We start from the raw sequence: 23424 nt of genomic DNA on the forward strand, positions 1-23424 counted from the left end.
GAACGTACCTTAACATAATAAAGGCCCTATATAACATGAGCACAGATAACATACTCAATGGTAAAAAGCTTCTAGCTTTTCATCTAAGATTAGGAACAAGACAAGGATACCCACTCTCACCACTTCTATTCAATATAGTATTGGAAGTCCTAGCCAGAGCAATTAGGTAATAAATAAATAAATAAATAAATAAATAAACAAATAAATAAATAAATCCATCCAAATATAAAAAGGAAGAAGTAAAACTCGCTATTTGCCATAATGTTATATACAGAAAACTCTAAAGACTCCACCAAAAAAACTATTGGAACTTAAAAACAAGTTCAGTATATTTTGATACAAAATATATACTGATGTATTAAGATACAAAAGCAATATACAAAAATCAGTCGTATTTCTATACACTAATAACAAACTATCAGAAAGAGAAATTAAGAAAACAAACCCATTTACAATTGCCATCAAAAAGCAAAAAGTACTTAGGATAAATTTAACCAAGTTGGTGAAAGATCTGTGCACTGAAAATTTTAAAACACTGATGACAGAAATTGAAGAAGACACAAATAAATGGTAAGATACTTCGTGCTCAAGGGTTGGAAGAGTTAATCTTATTAAAATGTTTATAATACCGAAAGTAATCTACAGATTCAATGCGATCCCTATCAAAATTCCTATGGCATTTTTCACAGAAATAGAATAAACAATCTTAAAATTTGTATGGAATCACCAAAGACCCTGAATAGCCAAAGCAATCTTGAGAAAAAAGAAACCTGGAGGCACCACATGTCCTGGTTTCAAACTATATTACAAAGCTATGGTAATCAAAACAGCATGGTACTGGCATAAAAACAGACACATGGATCAATGGAACAGAATAAAGAGCTCAGAAATAAACCCATGTATAAAAAGAAAGAAAAGGCTGCCATGGACCAGTGCTTACTTTTCATCAAGTAGACAAAAGAAAGTGTACTGCATTCATTCAATGGAATATCACATGACACTTAAAGAGACTGAGAAAAGATGTCTACAGTGTACTGGGAACTAACAAGGGCAAGTTTACAGACAAGGTGCACAATCTGATTCCCTTTGTGTGTGTTTGTGTGTCATGTCAAATTGCTAATACAGAAAACCTCTCAGCACAGAGACTGGGTGTGAAGAACTTCACAGTTTATCTCATACATTTCTATACTGTCTGTATTTGTTACCTATTTTAATTTTTCCAGAACTAATCTTAAAGATACTTTTAAAGAAAAAAGTCATTGTTATCATTTAAACTTCAAATACGCTTCAAGAGGTACGCTATCCACATTTCACAGCTGGAAGAGCCGAGGCTCAGGAAGGCAATGTGACTTGTCTGCCCACACTCCAGAACTAGGAAATGGCAGAGAGCCAGGAAGGGAAGCCAGGATTGCCGGCGGACAGAGAGAGCTCTCAGAGACGAGAGCAGCAAGGAAGCCGGGGGACGCACCCACCTTGAGGTCCAGGTGCAGAATGTAGTGCTGGTGGAGGTAATGCACACCCTCACAGATCTGCCTGGTGAACAGGACCACGTCCAGTTCAGTCAGGTGGTACTTCTCATCTGTGATCCGGTCAAAGAGTTCACCCCCATCCACACTGCCAAGGCAAAGGGAGAGTCAGGTGCTGGACTGAGCGAGGCTTTCAGAGCACCTGTCCACCCTTAGCTTCAGGAGCTAAAATAGGCCGACCCAGGTGAGCGCAAGGGTGCCGCTGTCATCTGGGCTTTTCTGGGACCTTTGTTCTGGCCCATTCCCAGTGCAGAGTGCAGGTGGTAAAAAGGAAGTGACGGGCCAAAAGGAAGACGGGGATGCCTGCAGTCGTGATAACCTAGGTTCACTCTGGATGCCCTCGGCCAAGGTGGTAAACCCTATACCTACAGGGCCCGGTTAGTACCTTACGGCAGGAACCCCAAGTGGGCAAGTTAGACCCATTTCCAGGTCCAGCATCACTAGGTCTTTTACATCTTCAAGAAAAGCCAGGTATCTAGGATTTCATGGGAAGTTTCCCTGTTTCCAACTGCTAACAACTAAATCAAAGCTACTTCAAACTGTGTAGGCCACACTGGCACACATCTGCAGGTCAAATCAGGCTCCCTCGCTACTGGTTTGTGACAAATGCTTTGTCCTCCGTGCTCCACACTGGAGGCCAAGCAGAGAAGGTGAGGACATTCCCTGGATGTCCCAGAGAGGGGGAGGGGACGGTTCTGCTCAGAATCCCGCCCCCCAGCCTGCCAGAGAAGCTGCCCCACCCCCACACTCACTACTCCATGACTAGCGTGAAGCTGTTCTTGCTCTCGAAGGCGTCGTAGAGCTGGATCAGGTTCACGTGGCTCAGCTGGTTCATGATGTTGATCTCGTTCTTCACATCCTCCTTACGGAGCCAGAGGAGACAGGAGTTTGAAGAAACGGATCAGGAAGAGTTGCCCGCTGTGCCTCCCGAGACACACGCATGGACGCATCTACGTGCAGCCCCTCACCCTTGTTTCCTGCTCTCACACCAGGTCTCTTCAACTCACCACCCAAACCGGGTTCTGACGACAGAAGGGACCCACCCATTTCACAGATAGGAAACCGGAGGCCCAAGCAGGAAACCAGGAAGGTCCAGGAGGACCCTGCTGCCCAGGATGTGAGGTGACCTGCTAACTGGGGTGTGGGAGTCATGGAAAAGAGGCGGGAAAGGTGGGCAGCTTTCCTGCTCAGCACGGAGGGGCCTGCAGCAGTGTGGGGCCCAGGGTAGGGGGCCGAGAAGGAAGTGAAGGAGTCCTGAGATGGCCAGGTGGCCCGGGGCCGTGTCTCACCCGATCCTTGGCGCTCTTCACTTTGATGATCTTGGCAGCCAGCGAGAGGCCTGTGGACTTCTCCGTGCACCTGTGGACCTCACCAAAGCGGCCCCTGCAGGCACGACGACACAGCAGGCTCAGCGCCCGAGGTCCACCCCGACATGGCGGGCCGTCCTGTCCCCGGGGCTTTCTGGTCCCACCTCTCCTCCACCCTGAGTGAGCACGTCATCGCCCCACTCCACACAGGCTACCTAAGACCTAGAGGAGAGCTGGGCCCCCTGCACTGCTCACCCCACTCTCCGTGGACTGCCCACTCATATGTTCAGCGTAGCTCACTCCCGGCCCTGGCTCAGTCGGCCAGTTCCTGGGAACCTGGCGGCCCTCCCGCTCCGCCCCTCGTCAAAGCAGAAAGCCCACCTACCCCCCCAAGACTCCATGCGGGCACACTGCGTAAGCCGCTGAGCTCGGCGTCTCCTTGACACTCACCACCCGGTGCTCAAAAGGGGCTGGCGGCGCCGGGCTGTCGTCTGCGGAGGACACAACAGCCTGTGAGCTTTCCTGCGTGCAGCCCCCACATCTCATTTACCCATCCCAGACCCACTGGGTCCAAGTGACAAGCCCTTTGCCCTTCTCAAGGATCATCTCATTCGAGTCACCCATGGCAGAGGAGAAAGCTGAGTCCCAGAGACGTGAGGTAACTGGCCCAAGGTCACAGTGACCCAGTGACAGACGGGATTGCGACTTGCGTCTCCCGGTACCTAGTGCTCATTGCAACATGAAGAGGTTATGTCCAGTCTAGTCACTGAAGTCGGGAAGGGGCCGGGGGTAGTAAGTGCGGCCGCGAGAAACGGAAGGCACGTGGGGCAGAGCGAGGGAGCAGTCTAATGGCAGGACCACAGTCAGCAGGGCCAGCGAGGGCGGCATGCCAGGCAGGCAGCTGGAGAAACAAACTCCCAGCCTCCCTCTCCTTTTGCCCTTGGATGTCTGTCCGCACAGGGCATGGGCGCCAGTGACGCAGCCCCTAGCGGGTCAGTCCTGGGGGTGGGGTGGGGGTGGATAGTGGTCTGGAGAGGAAATGCAGGGTGCCAGGCCTTGGAAAGATAAAAACGGTTTAGATATCTTTTTAAATCTTGTCCTTCAGAGGTGATAGGAACCTGGAAAGGGCACATGAAATCGAGTAGAGAAATAAAACAGAATGCAGAACACCCAGCAAACATAATGACATGGGCTGGTCTATGCAGTAAGGGCCGCAAGACACCATGACGGGAAGTCAGCAGCTTGGGCTGACATGTTTGGACCCCGTCACGGACACTCAGTACTCCAGGGGTAACTCCACTACCATGTTTCCCCCAAAATAAGACTTAGCCAGACCATCAGCTCTAATGCATCTTTTGGTGCAAAAATTAATATAAGACCCAGTCTTATTTTAATATAAGATCCAGTCTTTATATAATGTAGTGTAGTATAGTATAATATAATATTAATATAATACTGGGTCTTATATTAATTTTTGCTCCAAAAGACGCATTAGAGCTAATGGTCCAGGTGGGCCTTATTTTTCAAGGAAACACGATACCTCCAAAACTGAGAAAACACTGCTCGGTTTGTCTTAATACAGCTTTCTGCTCCCCAAAGTAGAAGTTTGAAGTTGGTTTGAGAGCATATTGTGCCTTCTTTTTAGTTCCCTGAGCCCTGGGCTCCAAGGGGTAACATTTGTGAAGTTTTGTTGTTTTCCTGGGCCCCTACAGAGGTCGGGAGAGCCTAGATTCCAGGTGGTGTAACAGATTCCATATCCACAACTCTGGTCTAAAGTTGGCTTTGCCGCCTGCTGTTCTGAGCGGAGGTGGAGCGATGCGTTTTGCACGCAAGGTCCTGGGGCCAGATGGCACGGTCAGGCCCTGGCTCCCGCAGCCCTGACTCTGGCTTGGAGCGTGTTTCTCAGCCTCTCCTGTGTCTCCATGTACGCCCACCCCACGCGTAAGAGGGTGGAGGCCAGCACTAGGCTGCGAGGCACAGTGAGTCCTCGGTTAACGTTGGCTTTATCTCACCGTCCCAGGCCCACAAAAGCCTGCTCTTGGCTGTGCTTCAGGAATTAAGGGAGCTGTGTCCACATCTGGACGCAGCCACACTAGGGGGGAAGCAGCAGCTGGGGAACCAAGGTGACACGGCGACTACAGAGCCCAGAACGGCAAGGGGCAGCAGGATGCCTGCTGGACACACAGCCCATCTCAGGGACCTCCAGAAATTCCCGGCCAGGGAACCAGCCAGGGCTGGCCTTGCTGCAGCCATGTGGGATGAGGGCATGTGACCTACAGACTGGAGGAGTTGAGGGCTTTGGGGCACGGGAACAAAGGACGCCTCCCACACCACTGGGACAGAAAGCAGGTCAGCGCCGGACCACCCCTTCTCTATAACTGGGCGCAAATAGCTGACAGCGGGCTGGATATACCTGCCTGTCTCCATCCAGAATGACAGCAGGGTCGGAAGGCTCAGGCAGGCAAGAGCTTTGAGAAATCCCCCAGCGGAGCCCCACAGGCTCCCTCCCAGCTCTGCGCTGCCCCTTCAGCCCTGGGAGGTACCAGCAGGATGCTGAGATCTGGCACGCCCCAGAGCGGCATTACCTCTCCCCAGAAGCTGCAGGGACGTCCCCCAAAAGTAGGCCCTCCAAACCCATCACCTGGGGCACACGGTAGCGCCATCCCTTACCCAGAACCACGCTGCCAGCCTCGGCTCCCGGGGGCGTCCTCCTTCCGTCCTCAGCTGTGTCCGGGTCCCCGGTGGTGTAGTCCTTCCCAGACTCAGGGTTTCCTACTTCTGGGCCTTCATCTCCCATGTCCCTCCTGGCCCCACTTGGTCCCAGGGTGGCTTCGGCCGCAGGCTGCTGCTTCTCCTCAGCCTTTGCTTCTCCACCGCTGCTCAGCTCACACAGTGGGTTAATCTCACTGGCTTCTTTTGGGATCTGTTTTCCCAGCTCAGTCTCAGGGACCTGGGGGCAGCACGTGGGCCCAGGTGGGTCCTGCTCACCTGCCTGGGCAGCTGCTGGAGCCTCCACAGGGGGTGTGGGTCTGAGGCTGCCCCCTCGTGTCACGAGCTGCTCCCCAGGGGTATCCGTCTCCTGCACATGGATGGAGATCCTGGGCAGAGAGAAACATGGCCCTGAGGTTAAAAGCAAAAACTCTGGAGTCAGAACACACCTGGGTTGAAACGCTTGCTACTGCCACTCACTGACAACGGCCGCTTGGCCTGTTTTCTCATCTGTAAAAAGGGCCCTGAGGATGGTTATTACAGCTTGAGGTTGGAGCCAGTGGACTTCAGCCCCCGCCCCTCTGGATCCCTGTCCACCTCTGCCCAGACAGGACAGCGGGAGAGGCCGGCCTCAGTGACAGCGGAGCCATCAGCTCTCAGGATCCCATGGAATGAGCACACAGAGAGGGCTTGAAGCCACCTGTGCCGGGCAAGGGGCGCAGCAGACGCCTCTGAGGCTCTGGGAAATGCGCTTCTGCCCAAGGAGAACTATGTATGGCCTGGAGGCAGGAGACCCAGGCCTTCTCTGGGCCTCGGTTTCCCTTTCAGTTGAATGAAGAGAAGGGAGAACCAAGTCAAACCTCACACCAGAAGCCACACGTCAGACATTTTATTAAAATCAGGCAATTGTTCGCAGCTGGGACTTTCTGCTTCTCTTGAGAGAACAAACCTGGATGTGCTGGGCCTGCCCTAGCCGAGAGGCAGCTCTCCACCTCCCCACTGACCCTGCTGCACTGGCAATGCCCCTGGGCCCATGCCGTCCATTTTCATGACCTAGTTCTGTGGCGTTGGGGTTTGGGACCCAGATGCAGGTCGGGAATGCCCCTGACCCTGGGAACCACGACCCCCAGTGGCTTAGACCCTCCCTCTCAGAGTTGCCCCTGCTCTGACTGCTGCTCCCAACCCCATTGCCAGGGTCTGTGAGTGTTGGGATGGGGGTGCGGTGAAGGTCCAGCATGGACTGAGTCTCAGGACGCAGCCAGGTGGCCTCCATTCTGGTCTTAGCTCTGCCACTGGCTTGCTGCACAACTTTGGCTAAGTCCAGCCTCAGCTCCCTTCTCTGTCAAACGGACGGAAATACCTCACAGAGTGCTGAGAGAGTCACTAAGAGAAGAAAGCACACACGCAGGAGGGTTCAGAGTGAGGCCTAACATGGCGCGGCCGCTGGGGAAAACAGTATGGCGGGTCTGCAACACTTTAAAAATAGAACTACCATATAATGCAGCCATCTCACTTCTGGGAATATGTCCAAAAGAACTGAAGGCAGGGTCGCAGAGGTATGTGGACAACCATGTTCATAGCAGCATGACTCAACAATGCCAAAAGGTGAAAGCAGCTCAAGTGTCCATCGACAGATGACTGGATAAACCAAATGTGGTCCATATGTACACGGACTATATTGTTCAGCCTTAAAAAGAAAAGAAATCCTGACACCTGCTATAACATGGATGAACCTTGAGGATATTACGCTAAGTGAAATGAGCCAGTCGTGAAAAGGACAAATACTGTATGATTCCACTTATATTAGATGGTACAAAAGTAATTGCGGTCTTTGCAACTTTTAACCTTTTAAACCACAATTACTTTTGCACCAACCCAATATAGGGTACTTAGAGTATCAAATTCATAGAGACAGGAAGTAGAATGGTGGTTGCCAGGGGCTGGTGGGAGGAGAATATGGGGAGTTGTTTGATGGGTACAGAGTTTCAAATTTGCAAGATGAAAAAGTTCTGGAGATCTGTGTCCCAACAATGTAAATACACTTAACACTACTTAACTGTACACTTCAAGATGGTTAAGATGGTAAATTTTATGTTACGTGTTTTTTATCAGAAGAAAAAAAACAACCGAGACCTTTCCCCATCGGCCAAAGGCCCCCTCATTTCCCCGCCAGAGCTGCAGGTTCTCCTAGACGGTGCCTGCTCCTGGCTGTGTCTGAAAGACTCGGCAGTCTGTCCATTGCCGAGACTTGGGCAGAAGGCAGCAGAATTCCCCCAACATTCTGCCCCCAGGTTGGTGATGACAGGGAAGGATGGGGAGAGTGGCATCCAAGCCTAGCTCAGGCCTTGTCTCCACTAAGCAATGTGGGCAACTGCAGGAAGCCAGTGGCTGGAAGAAAATCCAGGTGGCCAGGAGAGAAGGCTGACGGTCACTGCCGTCCCCTTTGGACTTTACACCTAGGAGTTCAGGGGATCGCCCAACGGCACTGCCACGTGTCCCCTTGCCACTTTGAGAGTCCAAGGCTTTCCCGCCTGCTGCCCAGGTCACTCAGGGCAAGCGCTGCTGATCGATGGCCCCGCTTTGTCCCACCAAGCCTGGGTGCGGCCTCAGGCCCCTCCACACACGGCACGCACTGCCAACCAGAGCTCAAGGCTCTGTTCCTCGAAACACACCGCGTGCTGGCCGAGAAAGGGCAGGTGTGTCTGAAATCCAGCTCCGGCCGAAACTGACGCACAGCCCTTTGCCCCCTCACTAAGAATCTCCGAATCTTTTTGGGGTCCCTTACAAGTTCATAGAAAGGCCCCACCACCCCATCTCCAGATTCCACACCTGGAACATTGGCTGGGATACGGGGAAGGGGAGGAATGCCTGCCAGGAATCCTTCCCCCACCCCACCCTCCACTGATTAGGTCTCCTGGGGGCTCCCATTTCCTTCCTGCACAAAGGCTTCAGACAAACTATCTGGGCTTCTCTGCCAGCTGCCACAGCACAGACACCAGTTCCCCTCTGGGAGCCAGGCCTGAGGGACGGCTCAGCCACAGGTCAGGTGCAAGAGGGCACCAGGCCCCTGAGAGAGAAGCCTGAGCAGCACAGTGCCTTCAGTGGGCCACTCTGGGGCCGTGATGCATTGCCTCTACCACCACCCAGGGTACTGGAAAATAGAGCTGGGGGGTTGCGGGAGATTGCGAGTCAGCGGTGCGGGCTCTTCACTCTCCTGTACTATGTCTGATGAGGGCAGGTCTTCTAGGTGACGTCTCTGAGGGGCAAGTCACAGCCCCACCTCCAGGACCCTAAGCAAAGTCCTCCTGATGGATCCTCCAGCTCTGCGTGCCCACCCTCCTCTCCTGCCATAGTATGTAGCACGTAATTAAATGCGGACCCGAGGAGCAGGATGGTGCTAGTGGTTAGGCGCAGATTCTGGAGTCCAGTAACCCGGGTTCAGATTCTAGCTGTGAATGCCTAGCTGCGTGGCCCTGGGCACGCTGGGCCTGTTTCCTCATCAGTGAAATGGGGATGCCAAGCACACGTGCCTCCTGGGAATGCTGTGAGAATAAAATGAGAGGATGCCCGTGACATGCTCTGTCCATGCCTGGCACGTGGGAAGTGTTGGGTGAGGCTCCCCCTTTCAGCTGTTATGGCTCTAAGAGCGGGTGATTCTCTGCCCCACACTGGGGTCTCCTGGGGAGCTTGTAAACACAAAACCAAACCAAAAATCTAATGCCCGAGTCTCACTGCAGACTGAATAAATCAGAATCTCTGGGCATCAGTACTTTAAAAAATTCCTTCTGGGTGATTCTTTGGGTGCCAGGTGAGAATGCATGCTCTAAGCTCCGAGAGCAGGCCCTAGGCCTTCTCCTGCCGCCCCCACAGCGCCTAGCCCAGCGCTGCACAGACCATGGAACTCAGCCGTGCAGCCGGTCCCTCGGCTGTGCCCCAGCTGAGGGGCTCGGTCATGCTGCCCTGGCCCGGCCTGTGGGAGCATCACTTACCTGGGACGCATTTCTCCCGCACTGGGAGCTGCCACGGCCTGGGCTGGCGGCCCGGCAGTCCGCTTCACGCCCTCCTCTGAGGGCCGAGGGTCAGGCCCTCCAGACAGTGTCCCTTCACCTGATGCAGCCTCCGGGCCGGTGGGGGCCTCACTGACCCTGGTGGGCGCTGCAGGCAATTCCAGGCCAGGCCCGGGATTCTCGCCGGGTGCCCCAGGAGCTTCAGCTTCTGCCTCTCCGGGCGACAGCAGGTGGCCAGGGGGCACCTGGTCCGGGCCAGGAACTCCGTTTCCCTGCCATGGCAAGGCCTCTGACTGGGTGAGGACATCAGCTCCCACTCCTGAAGCGCTGATGGGGGGCGGCCTCTCCACTGTCCCCTCGGGCAGGTCAGCCTTTGGGCTCTCTATAGCAAAACAGGCAGGATAAAAATATACTCCCACTTGGAGGAGTGTATTCCAAAGATATGACAAAGAATATGCAGAGGGCCACTCACTGCAGCCTGTTTGTAACAGGCTGAGTAAAAACAACCCTAATGGCCACCAGTGGGGGGGTGGCTGATAGACCACGGCCCAGGTACATGGCCACGAAAAGCAGAAACGAAACTTCCATCTGTGACGATAGGGTGACCTCAGGATGTACTGTAAGTGAGAAAAGTGTGTGCGCTGTGCTTCTGTTTAAGGTGTGTGTGTGTGTGTGTGTGTGTGTGTGTGTACACACGGGCATGTGCGTAACCACTTATAATGGAGTTTAAAGACACTGGACCTCAGAGTAAAGGTGAGACAAAAATTTTGTAAAATGGTTACACATGGCAGGAGGAAACAGGAGACAAGAAGCCAGGACAGCTCCACGTCTCTTAATCTACCTTGTTTTCTCAATTTGATTTTTGAATCACGTAAGTATCACACAAAATTATAAACTTTAAAACAGCAATCCATAAAAAGTTAAAGCAAAGTGAAAAAAAAATAAACGTGATATCTATCAAGTTGGTGGTATATGTTAGGCAAAGAACTGTTCCAAGTGACTTTAAAACAGCAACTGTCACCTCTGGTGGGTGTGCATTAAGGACAAAAAGGACGGGGGGGGGGGAGCTTCAGCAGCTTTTCAGTAATGATGTGGCTGATGGTGCTGGTGGAGTGTTTTTATGAACAGGTCAGGTGTGCGAGGCAGGGGAAGCAAAGAGGGCGCACTCACCTCCCCAAGGGCCCCCGATCTCGGCTTGCACAGCTCTGCTGCTCAGCGCACGCTTTGGTCTCGCTCCTTTCTCTTCCACGCTCTCTTTGTTCTGAAAGAACCGTAAACACTGCCACGGTCATCATCCACACCTTCGCTTAGGCCACAGACATTTGCTGCACACCTACCTCGTGCTTGAGGTAGAAAAGTACCTAGGTTATTTCCTTACCTCTTGCAGTAATACCAGAGGGTGGATACTGCTATTGTCACTGTAGAGATAAGGACCCCGAGGCTTTCCCCAGTCATCTTTCTAATGTGTCATTACATTACTAGCCCTGACAGGGGGTCTAACCAGACTGGACCTCAAAGTACTTAGACCAAGGGTGGAAACTAAATTTTATCTTGGAATATCAACTCACATCAATTGGTCATGGCTACAGGAGTGTTGGTTGGGTGGGATTCCTAAGTCAAATGAATCCGTGCTTGCAGAGGGAAGCATGCTGTGACCCACCGATAATGCCTGCCTGGGAGCTGGGTGGGTGAATCCCAGTCAGCCCTCTCTGGCACAGCAGAGTGGCCAGGGCACCTGCTCTTGGGACTCCTGAGCCAGACTTGCTTAGCTTAAATCTGACCTTCACCACTCGGCCAAGATCCTTAACTTCGGTGCACCTCACTTTCCTCATCTGTAGAGTGGGGAGAATAATATTCTCTATTCACAGAGTGGTGGGAGTCTTGGGGAAGCTGATCAGTGGAATGGACTGGAAGGGTACCCAGCACATGGGGCGTGCTGAACAGCACTGAGGATTTTTTCCTGCCTGAGACAGAGCTGTCTGTGTTCAGTGGGCCCATCGTGTAAGGACGCTTGGAGCCCAGCTCCCAGCAGCTCTGGACAGTCCATACTAGCCCAGTACTTGCACGTGCTCTCAATCCTGAAATAGCCTGGAGCTCTCAGTATTTCGCAGTATGAATATCCTGGATGGCCTAATACCTGGTGCTTCTGGGCCTTTGACTGCTGACGACCCTAAGACTCCTCCTGGCACTTGTCACAGCAGCAGGACCAGTCACAGCCCTGAGAAAGGGTTGAACCCCTGGGCCCAGGGAACTTCACTGAAGGCCCTTTCTCCTGCCTCAGCCTCAGAGGCCATTTGGGAGTCCAGAGGCCAAAAAGAGCCCAAGACGTGTTCTATTTGGCTTGCACAGCATTTAAAATTTTTTGTTATCAACATTTTAAATGTTGGAGATTTCTTACATTAAAATCCTAAGTTCCCTTTTCGGGTGATAGAATTGGTTTATATTTTGACTACGGTGGTATTTCAGTGTATACATTTGTGGAACTGTACACTTAAAAGGTGTGTATTGGGGGGGCAGTGTACTGTATGTCAATTACACCTTAATAAAACTGATTAGAAAAAAATTCTAGGTTCTCAGTTTGTCTTGAAAAAAAGTCTGAAGACCTGACAACTCCAGGCCCACATGGCAAATCGGCTAGAGGGGTTCCCTGTGAGTGGGCATTAGGGTCCTCACCTCACAGCGAATAGCTCCCTGGCACTAGGATGAGGGTTGGTTCCACTGCTATTCCTACCCTGTGCCCCTTCTCTCGATTCTACTATCTTTGGGACACCAAGCTTTGCCCTCTTCATGGTGACAACACAATGTGTAAGAATACATAGCCCAGAGCCCGGCATGCGGTGGCACTTAATAAATGCTAGGCGCTACCATCATGATTATCACCAGCTTTCTCATCAATGTCACCTGGACCCCCGCTCAGCAGAGACCTCGCCCTTGGCCTCCCTCTGCAGACTGTCCTGCCACCGCGGGAGCTGGGGGGCTGGAGGGATTAGCACAGGCTGCCCCGTGCCACCCGGGCGGTACAGGACTCGGACAGGCTGCCCTTTGGCAGACCTTGTCGGGTTCACTTGTCTCTCCCTCCCTGTCTGGTGTAGGCAGGCGCGGGTGCACATGCACAGGTAGGTTTTTTCTGCAGGCCTCAGCTTTCTGGTCCCTGCCTTGCCCAGGGCATCCAGAGAAAAGGGGAAGACACCCCAACCACCATTCTAAAGGGTGGGTGTCTTCTGAGCAGCTTGGCCGTGATTCGGGCCCACCTAGGGCTGAGCCTGAACCTGTCCTCCCTGAGAGAGTGAGCACCTGTCCCCTAGTACTAATCTAATTCATTTTTACAACCAAAGGAAGTGCCACTGGGCATCTCAGAAGACGCGAGGAACACCCTCACGAAGTCCTGGCACAATTTTAAAATTGACCAGCTAGTGCCAGGATTTAACTCAATTCCACAGATGAATACTCTGCCCCTGCTCTCTCAGGGAACAGAGGGTCTCCTGAAAACCTCCAAACACCACAGTTTTCAGCCCCAACAAAGTGCTCAATAGCTGGGACTGTGTGTCAGTTCGCTGCTCATTTTCTGACGCCCCTGAGACCAGCCCTGGCCGCCATGCACACAGGGAAGTAAGGCCTCCTGGCTGGGCCAATAAGGAGGTGACAGCCTGGCTAGAAGATGAGACCCACACCTATAGAGTTACTGATACCGTGTTTCCCCAAAAATAAGACCTAGCCGAACCGTCAGCTCTAGTGCGTCTTTTGGAGCAAAAATTAATACAACACCCGGTCTTATTTTACTATAAGACTGGGTATAATATAACATTAATATAAAATAAAATAAAATAAAATATAATATAATATAATATAATATAATATAATATAATATAATATAATAATATAATACGGGGTCTTATATTAATTTCTGCTCCAAAAGACACATTAAAGCTGATGATCCAGCTAGGTCTTATTGTCAGGGAAACACAGTATGTGTGTTAAACACAGACCAGAAACAGATCAATCACGTGCCAGTGGAGAAAAACAGCCAAAAAACAGTGCGAGAACTCAGAAAAGATAAACTTGTGTGACTTCCCCCTATTCAGAACTGCCAGTACCACGTATGAAAGCTAATCTCACTAATATATGAGGAGCTCTTACAAATTAAGAAGGAAAAGGCAAAACACTGAAATAGAAAGGAGGGGAAAGGACATGAGCAGGAAGATCACAGAAACATGCAAAAGGTTTTAAATCTCTGAAGGGTACTCAGACGTCTAGTAAAAGGAATACAAATCAAAACTACAATGAGATATATAATTCTATGTTGGGTTATGTTTAAAATTTTCCATAATAAAAAGTTTTACATTTTTTTATGAATTAAAGAAAAAGAGTTAATTTTAAGAAGCATAGAACCATATGCCTTATTTGGAGCTTGACTCAAATACACAAACTGTAAGGAAAAAAAAGCGTAAGAAAGGAAAATTTGAACACGACTCTGGTAATATTAAGCTACTGTTTCCTTTTCAAGTATGATAATAGTTTTTTTTTAAAAAGCCCATATCGTTTAGATACAAATGCTGAAATGTCTATGGATGAAATGATCCACAATCTCAGATGTATTTCAAAATAATCTGGAGAGATGGAAATGAGTGGGGATGGTAGCTGCCAGTTATAGGGCTCACGGGGTTCATTAGAATAATCTCTACTGTTATAAATGCTTGAAAAATTTTATACTAAAATGTTCAAAAACAACAAGAACAACAAAAACCCACATGCACAGTAAGATTTCAGTTCTCATTCACCAGACTGGCAAAGAATCAAAAAGTTGGATACTACGCTTTTTTAGCAAAAGTGGAAGTGACAAGCATTCCCGTATGTTATGGATAGGACACTAAATTAGAATAACTTCTTTGCAGGTTGGTTTGGCTTTATCGACTATACAAATTTACCCTTTGGCTTAGCATTGCCTCTTGTAGGAGTGTATCCCGCAGGTAAACTCACATTCCTGTGTGTATTCACTGCATCATTTTTATAATAGCTAAAAATGAGAAACAATATAAACTAATAATGATACGGGCCTGGTTAATGAATTAAGACACATACCCCCCAAATGGGGCACTGTGCAACCGTATGAACAAGGAAGCTTTCTAGTATAAATAGGAAACAATGCCCAAAATACATTAAGTGAAGGGAAAAAAAAATCAAGGCCAGAACAATGTGAATAACTGAGTTAAAATAAAAGGAAGAGGGTGGTGTGTATCCCAAGGTGCTTACAGATAAGCAGACTATTTCTGGAAGGTTTCACAGGAAACTGGCACCTGTGACCGTAGAGGAGAAGGGCTGTCCTGGGGACTGGGGGAAGGGAAGGAGGGAGACTCTGACCTTTGTACCACAAGAGTGTTTTCACCATGTGCCGGTACTAGATGAATTCCTTTTTAAAGCTGAGGTGGGTTATCAGTGGCAAGAGCAGCAGGTCACATCTCCCCTGCAGGCCAGACTCAGGGGAGATGTCAGAGCAGGAGCTGGCGTGGAGGGTTCATGCTCTGGGAAACGCCGCAGGGCAGGGAGCGGAAGGGGGCCTGGCTGGGGTTGTGGACACAGGCAAACCCAGGCTTGCTCTTGAAAGGTCCTGTATCTGACCCAGAGTCCAGCGCGAGCTGCTGTGGACCCCAGCTTATCTCTTGCCGGAGGCTGGTGGGTCACAGGGATCGGAGATGGTGGCTTTGGGACTTCTGAGTGTTGCTAAGTGGCTGACCCTTAGCTGTTCCCAAACAGAGTGTTGCCTTTACACATCTCACACACCCCCACCCCAGCCAAACTTCCATTAGCCCGCAGATTTGATTACGCAACCCTTGAGAACAGTGGCTCCCAGAAATGCCACACTCCACCCCCAGGCTCCAGCTCTGCCTGGCCTGTGTCCCCATGGGTCACTGTCAACACTCATCTCTACAGGCAGCTGCACACTCCGCCCACTCTGGGACAGGACAAGGTTGGGGACAGGAAGGGAGGAGGGTTGGGCTTCTAAATGGGGGCTTTGTCAGGGTACACGGACCGGACCGCTCCCCACCTGTCTCCCCGCCCAGGCGTGAAAGGAGCAGTCACTGGGTGTCCGAGGAGTGTCGCGGCCCTCCTTTCCCTCACGGCCTGTTTGTCCCCCATTTCTAGGTGCCCTGAGCTGCCCGAGGCCCCACAGCCCTCACTGGGGGAGACCCTCTTCTTTTCCCTAGAGAGAGTAGCTGTCAGTGTCGTCTGGAAATCCACCCATGACCTTGAAAGTTCCGTTTCTCCTTTTCCCCATCAACAGGTCACGTAGGAGGTACAAGAGAGGGACGACAGCCCCCAGCTCTCCTAAGACCAGTACCTGGCAGGTCTCCCCACCCAGGCCCCAGGGTCACCCTTCCAGCCAGAAGGGCACGGGGGCAGGGAAGTGGGGACCCACCTCCGTGGGGCCCTCGGCGTCGGCCAGGCTTCCTTTCCTCCAGGGGACAGTCCCTTGCATGATGAAATCCACCACCTTCGAGTGCTGGAACACGGCCCCCACCAAAGCTATGGCCTTGTCCACGGCCATCACCATCCTGCAGAGGGCTTCGAGTCTGGCGCCGTGCTGGGCAGCATCCTGCCGCACAGCCCTCACCAGCTCCAGGACTTCCGGCCACCCGGCCTGCGTGCCACCTGGGGGCGCGGGGTCGGCCGCAGCCGGGCCCAGGGCGCGCGAGGCTTCGAGGCGGTGCAGGTCTTGTTCCAGGTGACCCAGGCCTTGGCACACACACTGCAGTCTCTCCGTGACATCTTCTTGGAAATGCAAGAGTTTGTCAACCTTCTCGGTCAGCACGTTAAGCTTCTTGTCCATGGTGGTCAAACAGGCCTTGCCCGATAATGACACTGGCAACCCCCGGGCACCCCCACTCTCCTTGGAGGCTCCTGACATTCCGGCGCAGGTGTGAGGAGGGTGGGCCGTGGGAAGAGCCGCAGAGACCTGGTTTTCACGCAGGCAGCTGGGTCTGCAAGTCCATTGTTCTAGCCCCGCAGTGCCCACCCCCAGGGATGGCCTGGGTCATGCAGCGAGCCCAAGGACCAGCAGGCTCTCTCTGAGCCTGTGTCTCTGCTTATCTGCCACTCTGCTGCGAGCCACAAGTGACAGGCTGGGCTTGGCCCAGGCCTTTCTCCTCGGGGCCCCTCTGACATCATGGCAGCACTGAACATTCCTCTCTGAGAGGGTGCTGATGGGCAGATATTTGAACAATCCGTCCAGGGCTGCGGGAGATGGAGGAGCTGAAACTGAAGGTTACGAGAAAGGGGTCCTTTAGCTACAGTGCCTGAAAGCTGGACCCTACCAGGGGCCTCAGGAATCCCAGGGCAGGGTGAGCCCTTGGGAGGCCCAAAGTGTGAGGAGCAGATAGTGGGCCACCCGCCACACGCACAGCTAATTCACAACAAAAAGTGAGACCAAAAATAAATGTGAGGCCGTTCTGCTTTTTGCCATGATGAAAAAAATTGATGCTTCTGCAAATTAAAACCAAGTTTTGGGTGCTCCTCCTTGCAGATGCCCCAAACGTGTGTAGGCTGCCCGTGGGGTGAGTCTGCAGGTCCCTCCCCACACAGCCCCTCAGTCACTTGTCACTTGTACCTAAACATAGAAGTGAGGAACAATGGCTGAGGCCACTCACCAAGTGTCATCCTGCCGGTCATGCTCCTCGCAGAACCCTCTGCTCCCCCAACAGTGACAACGCGGGCATCGGGCACCCAAACTCTAAACTGAAACCGATGCAATTAGTCCCCAGAGAGCAAGGGGGCTGGTGTTTCCTGCGGTTTCCAAACGTTTTAGCCTCAAAGCCCTCAGTTCGAGTGGACCTTTTACAGAAGCACCGTTAAGTAAAGCAGACACAGGGGAGGCTCAAGCTGACACAGAGGTGGGGTGTAGGGGGGTGCCACAGAGTCCCGCGGCCACCAGGGAGCTCCTGACCAACACCCATTCCTTCCAGGCCCTCACATGGAGAAAGCGAGGCCAGAGGGGATTTGCCCAAGTGTGCCCTGGGGCAGTTCCACTGCGTCAATGCTGGCACCAGGGAGGGGACTTCAGTGTCCCTCTAAGCTTCCCCCTTCGGAATATAAGCAACTGTGCAAGTGAACTTTGACCTGAAAATCTGACATCTCAAAGCACCTTTAGATGAGTTTGCTATTTTAAGCTGGTGACCCCTACACACAGTGGGCTGGCTATCCAGCGGGACCACCAGCCCCTGCTGCCCGTCCCGCTACGGGACAGCTGCCCTGAGCAGCCCACGTAGAAGTCCAGACCCACGTCTGCTGCACAGTCCTGGGTGTCACTGGTGGAATGGCGCAGCACCTGCTCAAGAGCGCGTTATCTTCTCTGTTACATAGTCTGTTGTTCTGTGATTTATAACAAACACAGATACACCAATTCTTCTTGAAAAAGCCGTCTGGGGAACACCAGCCCCTCTCGGGGATTCCCTGGGCACCTCAGCAGGACCTCACCGGCCACAGGCATCTGAACAGGAAATCACTCTCCTCCCAGCACTTGCCGGGTCATAGTTCTTTGTGGAACTAAGGTTCCTTGGACCAAATTTGGGGGAGTGGCTGCCTAGAGAAATCTGTGGCTGTCTGCTACTCAACTCAATGTCTGTCCTACTGTAGGTACCTATCATCTTTGTGGAATGAGTCTCCACCAGTCTAGACAGACCAGTCCTTGGGAGAGAGTTCCCAGCAATGTGAGCCACAGGCCACCTCATCATGACCGCTGCTAGAGAGGTCTTTGGGGCAACCTGCACCCAGGCAAGCCCTGGGTTCATAAAGCCTGGAAAATGATCTAGAACGATCAGATGAACCCAAAGGAAACAAACAAATGGCCCAGACACACATCATCTATATCAAAAGCTAATTATTTCAAGTACAAAAGGATTTGCCTCAGGCCTCCCTGGAGCAACAAGTGATTACAAGTCAGCTGGTTCACTAGACATGTGGCTGCTGCATGACCCACTGTTCCAGAAGCACCTGAGGCCAGAACAGTGCCTCTTAGGCTTGTCTCGACCCCCAGGCTCACCGACACGCTGGGCATATGGTCGGTATTCATTACAACTGTATGAAGGAATGAAGTAAGGAGGCTGGCACGGGCTTGCAGAAAGAGGCGGCAGCATCTGGGTTTCTCAGGACAATCAAATGAGTATGGGGCAGGAAACGGGACAATACCCAGAAGCGAGCTCAGGCCCCTCTGGGAGGAAGCTCAGAATATGCCAACAGGGGTCCTTGAGGTTTCTTGGATGAGAAGGAGCCACCAGAAGGACCTGCTTTGACTCCCTTTCATTTCTGGGTCTACATGAGAAATGAGTGTGTGAGCACATGGGTTTCCTGCGGGCTGATGTGTGGCTTGTCCCCAACTGTCCCTGATGCACAGGGCATAGCAAGAGCCATGGGCCATTTTTTCTGAGCAAAGTCAAGAGAACACGGACCAGAAAAGAGGCAGCCAAGCTGTATGGACACAGGGTGGCAAATCCAGTGACCTTTCATCTTTCCTGGGTGAGGACAGGGCAGCTGACCCACTCCCAGAAAAATGCACTGAACCCCAAAACTCTTCCTGGCCTTTCTGGCGACAACCAGCTTTCTCTGTAGAACCCAAGAGAGGGCTGTGGACCATGAGACCCCAGGTGGAGTAAGAGGAAGCAGAAATGCGAGGCTGAGGAGTCCCTCCAAAGCAGTAGCTCTCTCCTCCCCACCTCTGCACAGAATGGGCTTGGCGAGGACGGCCCCCACCTCTCCGGAGGTCAGAGGACTCTTTCTGGAGAAACTCTGCAGCCCAAACTACAGTAGTTCTGTGTACTGACTGGGGGGGGGGATCCCTGGAAGCACCCCATCTGATCATCCTCACCAAAGCCAAGCAGTCAATAAGCCTATTGAGCCCGACTTTTTGTGACTTATTTTGAAATATGCACAGAAAAGTGTGAAAGGCTATTCCATTCATTAAAAATGAAGAGGGTATTGTGGAAAGAGGACAAACATAGAATAAAAGAGAGGTCTTGGACATTAAAAAATATGAATGTTAAAAAGTCCAATGTAGAAATTAGAAAATAAAGTTACTACCCCCAAAATAGAACTAAAGGATGAAGACGAGTACATTAGGAGAGAAAACATAAGTTAGACAATAGGACCAGCTAGTCCCACATCTCATTACCTGGAATTTCAGAAGTGAAAGAAAGAGGGAAGGAATCTATCAAAGAAATACTACAGTCATGATGAAATTTTAGAACACAGGGATAAAAAGATTATAAAAGCTCCCCAAAATTTAAGAGAGAAAAAATCATGCACCAAAGAACTGAAATCAAAAAGACATCAGACTTCTCATTCTAAAATCAATTCCCCATTCTAAAATCAGCCAGTTAGGTTGGAGATAAAATTTCAGATTAGAAAGCATTTCCCCCTTAGACTTTTGCAGATATCGCACCATTGTCAGAATTTTAAGACTTGCCGAGATGTAAAAAAATGTATGCACCCTTTCTAAGGAAGCTGTTCTGAGAATATACTCCAGCAAAATGAGGGATTACACAAATAAAAAACTTAGCTCCAGGAAACAATACCTTTGACTCAGGCACAAAGTTGAAGCAGGAGAATGGGGAGTCTCCAAAAGGAAGGACTTCGGGAGGTGGGAGTCGGGGGTGGTGGGAACAGTATACGGTATAATATAATTAACGACATGTAGGAAAATGTTAAGAGCATGCAACCTGGCGTCACACTGTCTGGATTTAATTCCCCTCTCTGCCAGTTACTGGGGACAGAAGCGGGGGCCAGTTTACTTAGCCTCTCTGCGTCTGCACTTCCTGGGCTGTAACATGAGAACAACAATGCATTCGCTTCACAGGGCTGTCAGGGTTACGTGAGAAGGTTTACACGGCACATAGAACAGCACTTGGCACACAGTAAGTGCTCAAATTTAGCCACCAGTATGATGCTGGAGGATAGGACAAAAGGGGAACAAAAGAAATTAGAGACTCCAAGAAAATCAGAGTTCTTCCAGGAAAGAATGAAATTACAGAATTGATTTCTCAGTGAATTACACATACATATTATTACTCATATTATGCCATGATTAGGGAAACGCTTTGCTAAATTACAGCAGTGGTGTATGTATTGTGAGGGTGGAGGAGGAAAAGTGGGGAGCGAGTTCAATCTTCATCCCCCTAAACAGGAAGTCCAAAGGCGATGCACAGAGCTGACGAAGAGGAAGCGGGAGGCGAACACGGGAGAGATGACGATGAGGCTTCCGTGTGCTGCCCCGGCGAGCAGGACGGGTAGCAGGTTTTGCCGAGGTCATGGCCATCGCACCTGAGGAGAGGCCAATGCAGACCCGAGGCAAGGAAGGGACTTGTTCTAGCAAAATCGAATGCCGTGCCAATGTTCTGAGAGGGAGACCACGTGTCCTGGGGAAAGGTCCTTTCCCACCTCACTCACACACAGCGTCGGATGGACCAGTTGCAGACCTGGAACTCACTGAACCTCTCTGAACACAGCTGTGCTCACCTGTAAAGAGGGCTCCTAACCGCAGCGCTGTTTGAGTGTTCACATAAGTACAGAAGCACAGCGCGTGGGACACGAGGTACGTGAAAACAGCAGGGATTCACACTCATCGCCCCCAGCCAACCCTACTCCCCCCCAGTCAGCCAACAGGATGACAGGTGCTCAGTCACCTCAGTGTGGGTGGGGGCAGGAGGAAGAGGGGGCATCTCCCCAGTCCTCACCCGGCTCCCCAGGCACCCCCCCTGCAGACACCGTTAGCTCAGAACGTGCAAACATGCCTTCTATTAAGCCGAGTTTACTCAGGAAAGGAAACCAGAGACGAAACAGAAGCCCAGAGAAGCCTCGTGGGGTTCAAAACAACTTTGGGGTTAGCTGTCACTTGTCTGCCCACAACATCCTGCATTCGTGGGAAAGGCCCAAGCTGACCATCCCTGGGTTGTACCCATCAACCAAAGCTTCCTGCTGAGTTTCTTGGTCCAAGAGGACCCAGGATGGGGAAACAACTGTCACCAAGGCTCCCTGAGTCCTGTGACCCTAGCAATTTTTTCCTCAGGCCCCCTACTTCAAAGCAGACCGACTTGGAGCTGTCCTTACCGCAAATGTCTGGGTGTAATCTGAGGCGCGCGGCTGGCCTCTGGCGCTGGGGCTGCGAAGTGCTGGAGTAAGGCACCAAGTCCTCATCCTGCTGCCGTGCCAACCCCGTGTTTACTCCGCCTGGAGATGCCCAGCTGCCCGGAGTGCCGGGAATGAGGTGGGCTGGCCGGCTGGGATGATTTCTCCAGAACTCAGGCAGCAGTGATAAGCCTGGCATTTCCGCTTATCTCTGACTGGGCCCCAGGCCCCAGAGGCATCCAGAGGCTTCACTTGGTTATCTGCTTTGCTGGGCTCTATCTGCTCCCCGGGGGCCTACTTCCTGCATCACTTAGCGGAGTGTCCAGCTATGAAACAAACACCGTGTGGTCCAAGGAGAGGAGGAGGGAGAGGGGGAAGGAAGGAGCCCGAGGGCAGAGAAGTGAGTTCAAAGCCCAGAGGCCTTGCTTCACGGGCCTCCGGGGCAAAGTCCTGACCAGTGGCCCAATGGGGTGGTGGCCCTGCTCTCCTCACTGGGGCTGCCTGCACCTGGCCGGGAGCCTGGTTATCTCCCAGCTGGGAGGGCCCAGGTATTGCCTCTTCAAGTAAAACTAGTCAGGGAGCAATGACGACACCAAGCAGTGCCCCCAAAGATGGGACATGTTACAGTGAGGGACAGGAGGTGACCCACGGCTTCTGCTGAGATGCCAGCTCTAATTCTATGCTTGCTCTCAGGGAGGTTCCCTGGCCAGATGTCCCCAGCGACCCGAAGAGGCCAAGCCCTAAACTCTCTCTCTCTCTCTCTCTCCAGGACCCCACCTCACCTGTCCTGGCTGACAGGAATCAGAGAAGGGGCTGCAGGCTTTTGACATCAGCTCGCTTTTCTGAGCCTGACCCTGGGCAGAGCCTGTGGTAAGCACTCAGCTGCAGGATCTTATTTAAACCCCTTGACAGTGCCGACTCTCGGGGGGTTAAAACTGTACCTGTCCCGTGGGAAGCTTGGGACATCTGGGCAAGAGCAAGGTTAAAAACACACTGAACAAGGGAGAAGTGGGACAGTCACTAACTGGTAGGCACAAAGGATGTGGGTGGGATGGGACTACATGTATGATCTACCAGTGTTTGCAGCCCTCCTGTATCTGATAAAAGGAATTCCCTCTTCACCTGCTCAGTTCTCTCCTCTAAACGTATCCCTACACTCTGAGAAGAGCTTGGTCTCAGGATTTTTTGGTGTCAAACTTGAAGAGTGGGTGGTAAGATGGGACCCGAGGTCTGGGGGAGTGGATCTGGCTGAGAGTCAAAGAGAGGGGAAGAAAAGGGGTAGAGATAAGATAGATACGAGCAGGGACTGGGGCTGGAGAGTGGCAGACCTGGGGCAGCCCCAAGATGTGAGAAACGAAAGGAGGGTTTAGAAAACTGCTGCAGGATATAAATGGTCATGGGGAGCCAGAAGTAGGAGCAGTATGGTGGCTGGGCTTCCATGGCCCCACGTCTTTGCGTAAACCCAGTCACATGGTGTCATCCAATTCAGGGTGTGTAAGAGGGAGACGAAGAAATGGGAAAAACTTTTGGTAAAGAGGGAGGACTTCTTGGAGGAAACAGGACTTGAGCTGAGCCTTGAAGGATGGGTATGATTTGTGAAGACCAAGGCAAGGGCAGTTCTAGTAAGGACAGAGTGAAGAAAGCTCCAGATGGACCCTCGCAGGTGGGAGTGGCAGTGCAGACTGGCCTCAGGCCAGGAGCTGGTTGGCGATGAGCCCACATGGTTTAGTAGGCAGGACCCTTAAGAGAGTAGACCAGGAAATT

The 23424-nt window shown here is 51.7% G+C and overlaps 1 protein-coding gene across 7 annotated transcripts in view; it reads right to left on the reverse strand.

Annotated features, from left to right (window-relative positions):
- MYLK3 (myosin light chain kinase 3) overlaps positions 1-23424 on the reverse strand; it is a 38138-nt gene that overhangs the window by 13042 nt on the left and 1672 nt on the right. For 2 of the 7 annotated variants that reach the window (XM_081031644.1, XM_081031643.1), the window contains exons 2-8: positions 10720-10810; positions 9532-9931; positions 5504-5931; positions 3219-3324; positions 2816-2909; positions 2279-2388; positions 1473-1614 (exon numbers count right to left, since the gene is read on the reverse strand). In XM_081031644.1, coding sequence (XP_080887770.1) covers positions 1473-1614; positions 2279-2388; positions 2816-2909; positions 3219-3324; positions 5504-5931; positions 9532-9931; positions 10720-10810 — 1371 coding nt within the window. Of the gene's footprint in view, positions 1-1472; positions 1615-2278; positions 2389-2815; positions 2910-3218; positions 3325-5503; positions 5932-9531; positions 9932-10719; positions 10811-15964; positions 16804-17192; positions 17377-21642; positions 21791-23424 lie in introns of those variants that run through there. The other 5 variants (XM_081031639.1, XM_081031640.1, XM_081031642.1 and 2 more) reach the window with 5 other exon arrangements.

This window comes from Rhinolophus hipposideros (assembly GCF_964194185.1).
Source record: "Rhinolophus hipposideros genome assembly, chromosome: 21".
Lineage (NCBI taxonomy): Eukaryota > Metazoa > Chordata > Mammalia > Chiroptera > Rhinolophidae > Rhinolophus > Rhinolophus hipposideros.